We start from the raw sequence: 11,978 nt of genomic DNA, 5'->3' as shown, positions 1-11,978 counted from the left end.
GTTTTTAAACTAGAGTTTATTGGTATACAAATCTCAATTTCATAGGTAGGAGGAAAAGATTTAAAACACAAAAGAAACATTTGATATTGAAAACACTGCAGATAACTAAGTATAGTACTCTGGTAAATACAGTAAAATGGATCAGACATATTATATATTTTAAAAGACATAAAAATAGTGATGGTGCTGTTGGGAATAAGTAGGTAGTAAGAGTAGTTGGACCCTCCTTTTTTTTCATTTTTGCATTCACTGATGCTCTGAATTGAGAACAGTTGCCTTAAATCTTATATACACTTTAATCTCTGACTTTCTCTTTGCCAAACAAAGTCACTTAACTTATTGTCTCAAACCATAAACTTACTTTAAACTTAATTCAAGGAAAGACTAACAGATCTGTAGGCCCAGAAAAGACAGTCATATTAGCCATTTTCACATAAATTTAAATCTGCATTTCTAGCGTGTTTTGGAAGTTTGTCACCACTAATGTTGTCATGCTAAACATGATAAAGCATAAGAGTAGGCAAAGCATGGTGAGAAAGTGATGCTCAAATTGACCTAGAAAGGCGCTGAACAAACAAACTTGTCTCATGCCACATTCTAGTTAAGAGGACCCAGGACTAGGAAACTGGTCTCTTATTTATAGGGCAATATTATTTTCATGTTATCAAAGTTTGTTATTTTTGAATAGGCACAGCGACTATGTTTTTTACATAATTATTATTGCCAGGGAGGCAATCTTTTAAGTAACAAAGAAATGAACCTAAACCAGAGAGTCCTGGGTGCCTTACATCTCTAAGGTCCAAATAATTCCCTATTATGCTGGATTGTGGTAAGAGATAATGCATATTAAGTACCTAGAAAAGGGCTTCATCTATTGTAGATGCTAAATGAATGACACATATGATGGAAGGCAAAAGATATTTCCAATTGTATATTATTGCTCAGAGTAGGATATATATATATACACACACACACACACACACACACACACGTATATATAAAGGTAACCAGCAGAGAAATGTCAAATCCATAAAATCCTTTTCAATGATCTCAACATACATTTCACAAAAAAAAATCTGTAGTAAGATCTACTTTTGAAGGCGTATCTTTTTATATCAATATGCATAAATGTCATAAATGTTTCTACTAAAAACATTTCATATTAAATCATAAAGGACAACTCAACTGTATGGTACAGATAAGAATCACATCTAAAACAAACTAGCTCTGAAAAGTTGTATATAAAATGATTCGCATAGGTATGTCAGATAAATACAAAAAATAAATATTGCAACTATCTCAACTTTTTTAACCAAATAGATGAATTTGGGTGAAAAGCAATTACAATAAATGAGACAAAGGTACTTTATAGTAGTAAAGATAAGACAGGCTGAAAATTCAGTTGAACTATCATCACAATTATATAAATTTATATGTGCACATAAGAGGTAGAAGAAAACAAGATTAAAATGATGAGATTTTTTTTCTCTAGTTCTACTTCCATTAATTTTATTGAATTAATAATATGATGAAATTTCCTAAATTGAGGGTTGATTATATATTTAGAAATCTAGAATAACTAGACCAAAATTTCTTAATGATATCTCATTGCCAAATTGTAGACATTCGTTGAATTAAAGACTTTGAGACACATATATTTTCTACTCACAGTTTAACAGTCTTTTTCTTTACCACCAAAATAATTTCAGCTATATGAAACAACAGAAATTGTTGAGTCTATTCCAATTAGATTGTGATATAATACCGTCTTTGCTCTTATGTTACTATTTGACTAGCAAGTAGTTACCTTCTCCCTCCATTTTGACAGCAATACGAGAATTGGAGGCCCAACCAGCCAGACAGCTTCTTTTCTGCTGGAGAAGACTGTGTTGTAATCATTTGGCATGAGAATGGCCAGTGGAATGATGTTCCCTGCAATTACCATCTCACCTATACGTGCAAGAAAGGAACAGGTAATGATTACTCCGTTAATAATGTGTACTTAATCTTCATTTCAGTTATAAAGATAATTCAGGAATTTGTGATTCAAATTCATTGTTTGGGACCTAAACTGGGTATGTCCATGGATGTCATCTCTCGTTGGTCTGGAATAGTTCACTCTTCCAACACGATTGAAAAGTTTGTTTTCAGCAATGTTCTCACCTTAGATTTCAGGTCCTTAAAGATAACAACGTGGCATTAATGTAGGAATGCTGCCTGGTAATATCTTTAAGAAGAACAACTGCCAGCCCAAAGGACAATAGACCTTTTTATTTTTATTTATTTATTGTTATTATTATTATTTTTTGAGATGGAGTCTCTCTCTGTCATCAGGCTGGAGATCTTGGCTGGGTGGTGGGATCTTGGCTCACTGCAACCTCTGCCTCCCGGTTCAAGCAATTCTCTTGCCTCCGCCTCCCAAGAAGCTGGGACTATAGGCGTGCACCACCACACCCAGCTAATTTTTGTATTTTTAGTAGAGATAGGGTTTCACCGTGTTAGCCAGGATGGTCTCGATCTCTTGACTTTGTAATCTGCCAGCCTCGGCCTCCCAAAGTGCTGGGATTACAGGTGTGAGCCACCGCTCCTGACATAATTCTTTTTTTTATTTTGATGAGTAGAACATTACAAAATAAAATACTTGTCTATATTTTTAAAATCTAGATGTCTAGCTTTTTTAAGAAATAAGAAGACCTGGTACCATGTGGCCCATATTCAAGTTTGTCAGTGGTTTCAAGTACTAGAGCTGAGAACCACTGCCCTCCCTTGGTTGGGGCTGCAATCTCCATTTATTGCAGTCCTCATTGAGTCCTTCCTTTGTTTTATGTGAGTCTGTGCCCCAATCCTGAAAGACACAATCCCAAATGCCATAATCCTAAATGCTGAAATCCCAAAGGATTAAAAGCCTGAAAATAGAGTTCTGGAAAAAAACAAATTTTAAAGACATTTATTTTAAAGAGAAAAAAATTTTAAGACATTTATTTACATTTTAAAATGATGATTTATTAGAGAAACATATAAAAACATGACAGCGTACTTCATAAGCCACTTTAGACAATAAAATAAATAGACAATAAAAACATACATATATTTTCAAGCATAAGCACTCAGGTATACTAATGGCAGTTGGGGAAAACCCAAAATGTATGAACGCACATCACTCTGGTTGTAATTATGTGCACCAGCTTTATAACGGTGGTCATGTGAAATACTATGATGAACAACATAAATCTTTTCACAAGATTGATAAAAAACTGAGATGGGTTACCACCGCATGTTCAGTCGCTCAAAGAGCCAAGATCTTGAGAAATCTTATCTTTCATAAATGGAGATGTACAAAAGAACATCTCTTCATTTATTGAGGAAGTTTCAACCTTTTTATGTTGAGAACCAAGGAAGGAAGCTGAAGCCAGTAGTGTAACTCTCAGTCTGAGACCGAAAGCCTCAAGACCTGGGGGGCCTCTGGTGTGTAAGTCCTGGAATCCAAAGGCCAGTGAGCCTGGAATTCTGATGTCCGTGGTGGCAGAAGTCTGTCCCAGCTCTCAGAGAAAGACCAGCTCACCTTCTGTATCTGTTCTCTCTGGGCCCTTGGTTGATTGGATGATGCCCATCAACAATGAGGGCAGATCTTCCCCACCTCATCCACTCACACTGACACATTAATCTTCTCTGGAAATACCCTGAGACATGCCCCAAATAATGCTCTCTTAGGTTTCTAGATATTCCTTAATCCAGTCATGTTGACACCTAAAATTAAGTCCACAAGTCTACCCCTTGCAGCTTGGCACCCACATGCATCTTGTTAAACCATTATTTAAATTTCCAAATAAAGACAATGACAAGGTAATATAATGATTCCTCCTGACATGATATAACTATCCTGCATACAACCAAAAATGCACTAATCCCTTCCCTAGAATTTGGCTTTCAGGATTTCAACATATTTCAGAATTATGATTTTGGGGACTTTAGATGTTAGGGATTTTAACCTCTACGGATTTTGGTCTTTAGGAATTTCAAAATTTGGGATTATGACTTTTGAGATTGTATCTTTTGGGACTATAATTGGCACTGTTTTTTGCCAATTATGGGCATTTGAGTTTTTTAATCATTCACTTAGAAAGCATTTGAGTTTTTAAATCATTCCCTTAGAAGTTTATTTTATGCTTGTAAACTATGGAACACAAATGCCATCCTTATATCTGTAGTTGAATATTTATAAGATAAAACAAGAACATGTGTAATGTAAATTTTATAAGAATTGTTTAGTTAACATTAAACAGAAAGTATTTTAAAAGCTAATTTTTTAAAAGGTGTGTTTATCATTGGCCAATTTCTAAAGCACGCTGTACAGGCTTTTTCCCTAAACACATAGAAATTCTGTAAAATATTTTAACCTATTTGCAATTAATAATGGTGTTATCACATGAATATTTAGTCCCTAGACCCAGACTTTTACCCACTTCAAATAAGAGTACAAAGTACAAATATAAAATATAAACCTATTTGATTCATTTGTCTTTGGATACAAAAATAATAAAACTAAAAATCACACTCTATAAACATTTTAGTAAACATTTAAACCCCAATAATGAGAAATTCTATTAGAAGAAAGAGAACACTAACATACACAAAGCCTGAGTCTCATGAAAGTCAGCTGTTAGCAATGAGTACGTTACTCTGCTATTTTCTCACCCAAGGTAGAACGTATTCTCAATACCTTTTCTGCATGAGAAGCTTTCCTGACCATATCCCTTACTTTAGCACCTCTGCGATGGGATTCGTAAAAATAGCAAATCAAGTATTTTCTGTTTTTCTTTTTCCAGCATAGAAAACTTTACTAAATTGTTCGTCTCTGTCCAAATGTCATGTTTGCCATTTGTCTCCAAATGGTCCCTGGAGTCATACTTTTCATTTTATGATTTATACATTCTTACATTTCCTATTTTATTTTTTCCTATAGCAGGGTTTCTCAACAGCAGAGCTATTGACATTTTTGGTCAGATAATTCTTTATTTTAAGAGGCTATCCTGTGCATTAAAGCATGTGTAGCATAATCCCTGCCCTTTGTATACTACATGTCAGTAGCACTTTTACATCCCCTCTGCCTTGTAAAAGGCAAACATGTTTCTAGACATTGCCATATGTCTCCAGAAGAGGTAAACTGTCCCACGTTGAGAACCACTACCCTATACCAAAAAAGATTCACAAAAACACCATGATTGTTTACATTTCCCAATGGAGAACAAATTTTATAAAATACTGATTCTACCTCATTAAAGAAGAAGAAGAAAAAAAAAATCCTATTTTTGTATTTTATCTCCCCTGCTCACTGATTTTTATATTTGTGCAGTCAATTCTTTGCTAATCAGTACTTTGGGGAAATTTGGAAATGTTTATAGGCTTTTTAAAAAGATACCCTTTTCTGTTTTTAGATATTTTAAACCTACAGACCTATGTAGTTCACCTTTTAATTAACTATTAAATACTTGCAAAGAATTATAATATATATACAAAAGGCATATTTTTTAAAAGAACACCTCAATGCATACTATCCATGCATCTGTGGAATATCCCGTGGGTTCCTCTCAGTCCCATCCATTTACTTCTCAACTCCCACTGAGATAATGACTTAATTCCCCTGCTTTTCCCTTTTCTATTATGATATACACTTGTTTCACTAAACAATAAATTATTTAGTTTTTTACATTTTTGAACTTTAAATAAGTGGAATCATACTATATATATTCTGTGCTTTGCTCTTTTTTTGTTCAGCATTATGTTTGTGAGATTTATTCATGTTGATGCATGTAGTGGCATGTTCTTTGTTTTCGTTTCTGTATTGTATTGCTTGTATGACTATACAACATTTTACTTATCAATTCTCCTGTCAGTGGACACTTGAGTTATATTCACTATTTTTGCTTTTATAAATAATGTTTGTATGAGCATTCTTGAACTTGTTCTTGGTCAACTTTTGTGAGTTTCTGTAAGATATATTTCCAGGAGTGAAGTTGCTGAGTCATAGGATATGTGTACCATAAAATCTACTTTAAAAAGCCAAATTTTTTTCCAAAGTGGTGGTACCAATTTTCACTCCCACCAACAGTCTGTGATAGATCCTGTTGCTCTACATCTTCTCTAGCATTTGGCACTATTGGACTTTGAAATTTTTGCCAATCTGGTGGGTATAAAATGTTATCTCTTGTGACTTAATTCACATTTTTTGATACGTCTCTCTGAATATCTTTTCATGTATTTATCAATCACCTGAAGCTCTACTTTTGTAAAGTTTCTGTTCATATCTTTTGGTTATTTTTGAAAATTGTTTACTTATAATCTTATACATACTAATTTGTAGGAGTTCTTTTTATATTCTGGTTACTAATCCCTTGACAATTTTATATGTTGCAAATATGTTCTCCTAGTTTGTCACTTGAGTTCACCCTTACCTTATATTTTCTGATGAACAGAATTCTTAATTTTATTGATTTTTTTTCCTTTATGATCTAATCTTTTTTGTATTTTAAGAAATCTTTACCTACTGATAACCTACAGGTCACATTGGCAGGCTTCCAAATTAATCCACCTGGGGGAGGTCTTATGATTCATGGTTTACATCCTGTCCCTGAGTAAACAGTTTTATCGTGAGTTCCTCAAATCTTATCATGAATTCCTTAAACTGTTGACATACTGATTAATATGTAGCCTACTGACACTGGAAAAACACTGATTTGTTTGTGAATCATGAGGTTTTACTGATTGTTTTGCACATAGAGCATTTTAGCTTGTATTTTGTAATCTGTAGCCAATGATTATAACCTCTGTATTGTACCCTCCAATGAAAATCACAACTCGGGTCTAAGGAGTTGGCCTCCCTTCTGAACTTCCTCATAAAAGCCTTCCAACCTGTAGCAGATTCTGGAATATGCCCAACTTTGTGGTGTGTCTTCCCAGGTAGATCCTCGCATTTGGCTTCCAATAAACCTTTATCAAATTATTTCTGCCTCAACAGCCTTAATTTTGGTTGACACTATCCTGAAGTCATAAAGATATTCTATAGTTTCTAAATGTTTTATAGTTTTGCCTTTTGTGTTTATATATTTCAACCATCTAGAATTTATTTTTAATGTATTCTCTGAAGTACAGAACCAAGTTTATTTTTTTCTGTATGAATACACAAGTGTTCAAATGAAAAGACTACACTTTCCCTCTGCTCTGCCATGTTGCCTCTTTCAAATATCAAGCATATGTGTATAAATCTGTTTCTGGTCTATTTTCCTGTCCTTGCCAATACCACACTCACTGAATTATTTTAGCTTTTTAATAAATCTTCATATTTAGTTTTAGAAGAAATCTATACAATTATTTCCTCAAAAGTATAAAAATGACTTCAAATTTGTTAGCACCAAATCAAGTATATTGAATTATTGAATTGATCATTTTTAACCTTCTCTATCACTTTGGTCTTATTCCATCTGATACTTGCTATTATCTGGACCCTAGTATAGGCTTTTCATATTACAATAAAAGAAGTGTGCACCATGGAATACGATGCAGCCATAAAAAGGAATGAGATCATGTCCCTTTCAGGAACATGGATGGAGCTGGAGGTCATCATCCTTAGCAAGCTAACACAAGAACAGAAAACCAAATGCTGCATGTTTTCACTTACACGTGAGACCTAAACAATGAGAACATAGGGACACAAAGAAGGGAAGGACAGACACTGGGGCCTACTTGAGGGTGGAGGGTGTGAGAAGGGAGAAGATTAGAAAAATAACTATTGGTTATTAGGCTTAGTACCCGGGTGACAAAATAATCTGTAAAACAAACCCCTGTGACATGAGTTTAGCAATATAACAAGCCTGTGCATTTACCCCTGAACTTAAAAGTTAAAAAAAAAAAATTGTGCAGGTATCCAGATTGAGGTCAAGCAGAGGTAAATTAGAAGAACCAAACATTTAAATTAAACCAAAATTTGTCATTGCAAAAGAATATGGTTGTAAACAGTCTTCTGAATATGCAAATATATTTAATAACTGTAAACTTTTAATATTAGAATGTTGGCATTCAAATGTTTGGTACCAAGGTTTCTGATAATCATTTTCCCACTGAATATTTACAATATTTCATGAGAGAATGTGGCATGTTTTTGTGGGCCTGTGGTGTCAGAATTCTTAAACAATAGAAATTTCCACTTAGGGAAAATTATATTTAAGTTACATTCATATTAAAGAGATATAGGAAAATACAATAATTTAATCAAAGTTGACTTTTTTAAAGTATATCATTTAAAATAAGTGTGCTAATGTTGAATAAAACTATGTTAACACAAATTCAATTAAATCAATTTTCCAAGTTTTTGAATTTTAAAATGAAGATATCTTTTACTTCTACTTCTTTTTTTACTTATATTATTGCTGTTTGTTGATATTTATAATTTTTCATTGTAAATTTAAAATGATGGTTAAGAATTCCAAGCTTTACCCTCATTTACCTGTCTCAAGGGTTTAAATTTATATTCATTAAGGTATTTATGACATTCAGGCATGAATATTACGGTCTCTTTTTCTTGTACCAATACAGAAGACAAAAAAGAGCAAATAAACGTAAATGGAACCAAAAGATATTTGTATTTAGGAGTCTTTGTCCATATTTAAAAACTATAATGTTATTGTAGATTGTAAGGTTTTTGTGTGTTTGTTTTGTTTTGTTTTGTTTTTTGAGATGGAGTCTCGCTCTGTCTCCAGGCTGGAGTGCAGTGGCACAATCTTGGCTCAATGCAACCTCTGGCTCCTGGGTTCAAGTGATTCTCCTGCCTCAGCCTCCCAAGTAGTTGGGACTACAGGTGCCCACCACCACTCCCGGCTAATTTTTTGTATTTTTAGTAGAGGTGGGGTTTCACCATGTTGGCCAGGATGGTCTTAATCTCTTGACCTTGTGATCCACCCCCCTTGGCTTCCCAAAGTGCTGGGATTACAGGTGTGAGCCACCGTGACCGGCCTGTAGATTGTAAGTTTCTATAAGGAGGTAATAGTAATAGTTAAATTCATTATTGTCCCAATGAAGGTAATTAACAAATAAAAACTTACAGATGGTGATGAAGACAATATGCTTTTTAATTTGGAATTTTCGTCAGAAAAGTGGCCCTTCCAGAGGGGTAGACGAATGTACGACCATTTAGCCCTATGGTTGTTTAATAAAACAAATTTCAAGATGGCATAATCTGAGATTTAAAGTAGGCCCAGAGCCTCAACATTAAATTTTTTTCTTGAAAAATTTCATATTCTTAATTCTGAAAGATTGCTTTTGATGAAGTTGCTTACTTTGGTACCATAAAGAAAGAGAGAAAAATAAGAGACTCATATTAGCTGAAATACTTAGATTATTTGGAAGTAACCCAATTTGCTTTCCTTTAGTTGCTTGCGGCCAGCCCCCTGTTGTAGAAAATGCCAAGACCTTTGGAAAGATGAAACCTCGTTATGAAATCAACTCCCTGATTAGATACCACTGCAAAGATGGTTTCATTCAACGTCACCTTCCAACCATCCGGTGCCTAGGAAATGGAAGATGGGCTATACCTAAAATTACCTGCATGAACCGTAAGTGGTCCTTTAGAAAGAATGGACTACCGTGCTATAACAACTACTAGACACCTTCATTTTACGGCTGTGGTATCGGCAGTTTAGGGTATGGAGCAAGTAATATTGTTGTGTTTTCTTTTTTTCTTTCTTTCCTTCCATGTAGCATCTGCATACCAAAGGACTTATTCTATGAAATACTTTAAAAATTCCTCATCAGCAAAGGACAATTCAATAAATACATCCAAACATGATCATCGTTGGAGCCGGAGGTGGCAGGAGACGAGGCGCTGATCCCTAAAATGGCGAACATGTGTTTTCATCATTTCAGCCAAAGTCCTAACTTCCTGTGCCTTTCCTATCACCTCGAGAAGTAATTACCAGTTGGTTTGGATTTTTGGACCACCGTTCAGTCATTTTGGGTTGCCGTGCTCCCAAAACATTTTAAATGAAAGTATTGGCATTCAAAAAGACAGCAGACAAAATGAAAGAAAATGAGAGCAGAAAGTAAGCATTTCCAGCCTATCTAATTTCTTTAGTTTTCTATTTGCCTCCAGTGCAGTCCATTTCTTAATGTAAACCAGCCTACTGTACTATTTAAAATGTTCAATTTCAGCACCGATGGCCATGTAAATAAGATGATTTAATGTTGATTTTAATCCTGTATATAAAATAAAAAGTCACAATGAGTTTGGGCATATTTAATGATGATTATGGAGCCTTAGCGGTCTTTAATCATTGGTTCGGCTGCTTTTATGTAGTTTAGGCTGGAAATGGTTTCACTTGCTCTTTGAGTGTCAGCAAGACTGAAGATGGCTTTTCCTGGACAGCTAGAAAACACAAAATCTTGTAGGTCATTGCACCATCTCAGCCATAGGTGCAGTTTGCTTCTACATGATGCTAAAGGCTGCAAATGGGATCCTGATGGAACTAGGGACTCCAATGTGGAACTCTTCTTTGCTGCATTCCTTTTTCTTCACTTACAAGAAAGGCCTGAATGGAGGACTTTTCTGTAACCAGGAGCATTTTTTAGGGGTCAAAGTGCTAATAATTAACTCAACCAGGTCTACTTTTTAATGGCTTTCATAACACTAACTCGTAAGGTTACCGATCAACGCATTTCATATGGATATAGACCTAGGGCTCTGGAGGGTGGGGGATTGTTAAAACAACACACATGCAAAAAAAAAAAAAAAAAAAAGAAATTTTGTATATATAACCATTTTAATCTTTTATAAAGTTTTGAATGTTCATGTATGAATGCTGCAGCTGTGAAGCATACATAAATAAATGAAGTAAGCCATACTGATTTAATTTATTGGATGTTATTTTCCCTAAGACCTGAAAATGAACATAGTATGCTAGTTATTTTTCAGTGTTAGCCTTTTACTTTCCTCACACAATTTGGAATCATATAATATAGGTACTTTGTCCCTGATTAAATAATGTGATGGATAGAATGCATCAAGTGTTTATTATGAAAAGAGTGGAAAAGTATATAGCTTTTAGCAAATGGTGTTTGCCCATTCTAAGAAAGGAGCGAATACATAGAAATAGTGTGGGCATTTCTTCCTGTTAGGTGGAGTGTATGTGTTGACATTTCTCCCCATCTCTTCCCACTCTGTTTTCTCCCCATTATTTGAATAAAGTGACTGCTGAAGATGACTTTGAATCCTTATCCACTTAATTTAATGTTTAAAGAAAAACCTGTAATGGAAATTAAGACTCTTTCCCTAATTTCAGTTTAGAGCAACTTGAAGAAGAGTAGACAAAAAATAAAATGCACATAGAAAAAGAGAAAAAGGGGACCCAGAGATTGGCCCAATATTGATTCTTTTTTATAAAACCTCTTTGGCTTAGAAGGAATGACTCTAGCTACAATAATACACAGTATGTTTAAGCAGGTTCCCTTGGTTGTTGCATTAAATGTAATCCACCTTTAGGTATTTTAGAGCACAGAACAACACTGTGTTGATCTATTAGGTTTCTATTTTTCTTTTCTCATTACAATGCACATAATACTTTCCTGTATTTATATCATAACGTGTATAGTGTAAAATGTGAATGACTTTTTTTTTTGTGAATGAAAATCTAAAATCTTTGTAACTTTTTATATCTGCTTTTGTTTCACCAAAGAAACCTAAAATCCTTCTTTTACTACACTGTGACTGGTCTGGTTATTTACAACTTTAAATCCTAATGTGCACCAACATTTTTACATTCTGGTTCCATCATGGAGAGCAAGCTTCTAGCCTGGATGAAATGATTCTGTGGCAAGCAAAGAAATGATTATATATATACCCGCAAAAGTTGCGATAATAATTCTGATAATGTTTTTATCTGAATACTATGTATTAATTTCAAATATGAAAAATATGCAATGGAAAAAGTGAT

The 11,978-nt window shown here is 34.2% G+C and overlaps 1 protein-coding gene across 4 annotated transcripts in view; it reads left to right on the top strand.

Moving 5' to 3' along the window:
• Positions 1-11,744, top strand: part of VCAN (versican) — a 119,853-nt gene extending 108,109 nt beyond the window's left edge. For all 4 annotated transcript variants that reach the window (XM_011996463.1, XM_011996461.1, XM_011996462.1 and 1 more), the window contains 3 exons: positions 1,829-1,973; positions 9,423-9,605; positions 9,751-11,744. In XM_011996463.1, the coding sequence (XP_011851853.1) occupies positions 1,829-1,973; positions 9,423-9,605; positions 9,751-9,878 (456 nt within the window). In that variant the 3' untranslated portion in view covers positions 9,879-11,744. The remainder of the gene's footprint in view (positions 1-1,828; positions 1,974-9,422; positions 9,606-9,750) is intronic.
• The last annotated feature ends 234 nt before the right edge of the window (positions 11,745-11,978 follow it).

Source organism: Mandrillus leucophaeus, unplaced genomic scaffold (genome assembly GCF_000951045.1).
Source record: "Mandrillus leucophaeus isolate KB7577 unplaced genomic scaffold, Mleu.le_1.0 Scaffold515, whole genome shotgun sequence".
Classification (NCBI taxonomy): domain Eukaryota; kingdom Metazoa; phylum Chordata; class Mammalia; order Primates; family Cercopithecidae; genus Mandrillus; species Mandrillus leucophaeus.
Note: the sequence above shows the minus strand (reverse complement) of the source record. Positions and strands in the feature narration are given on the sequence as shown.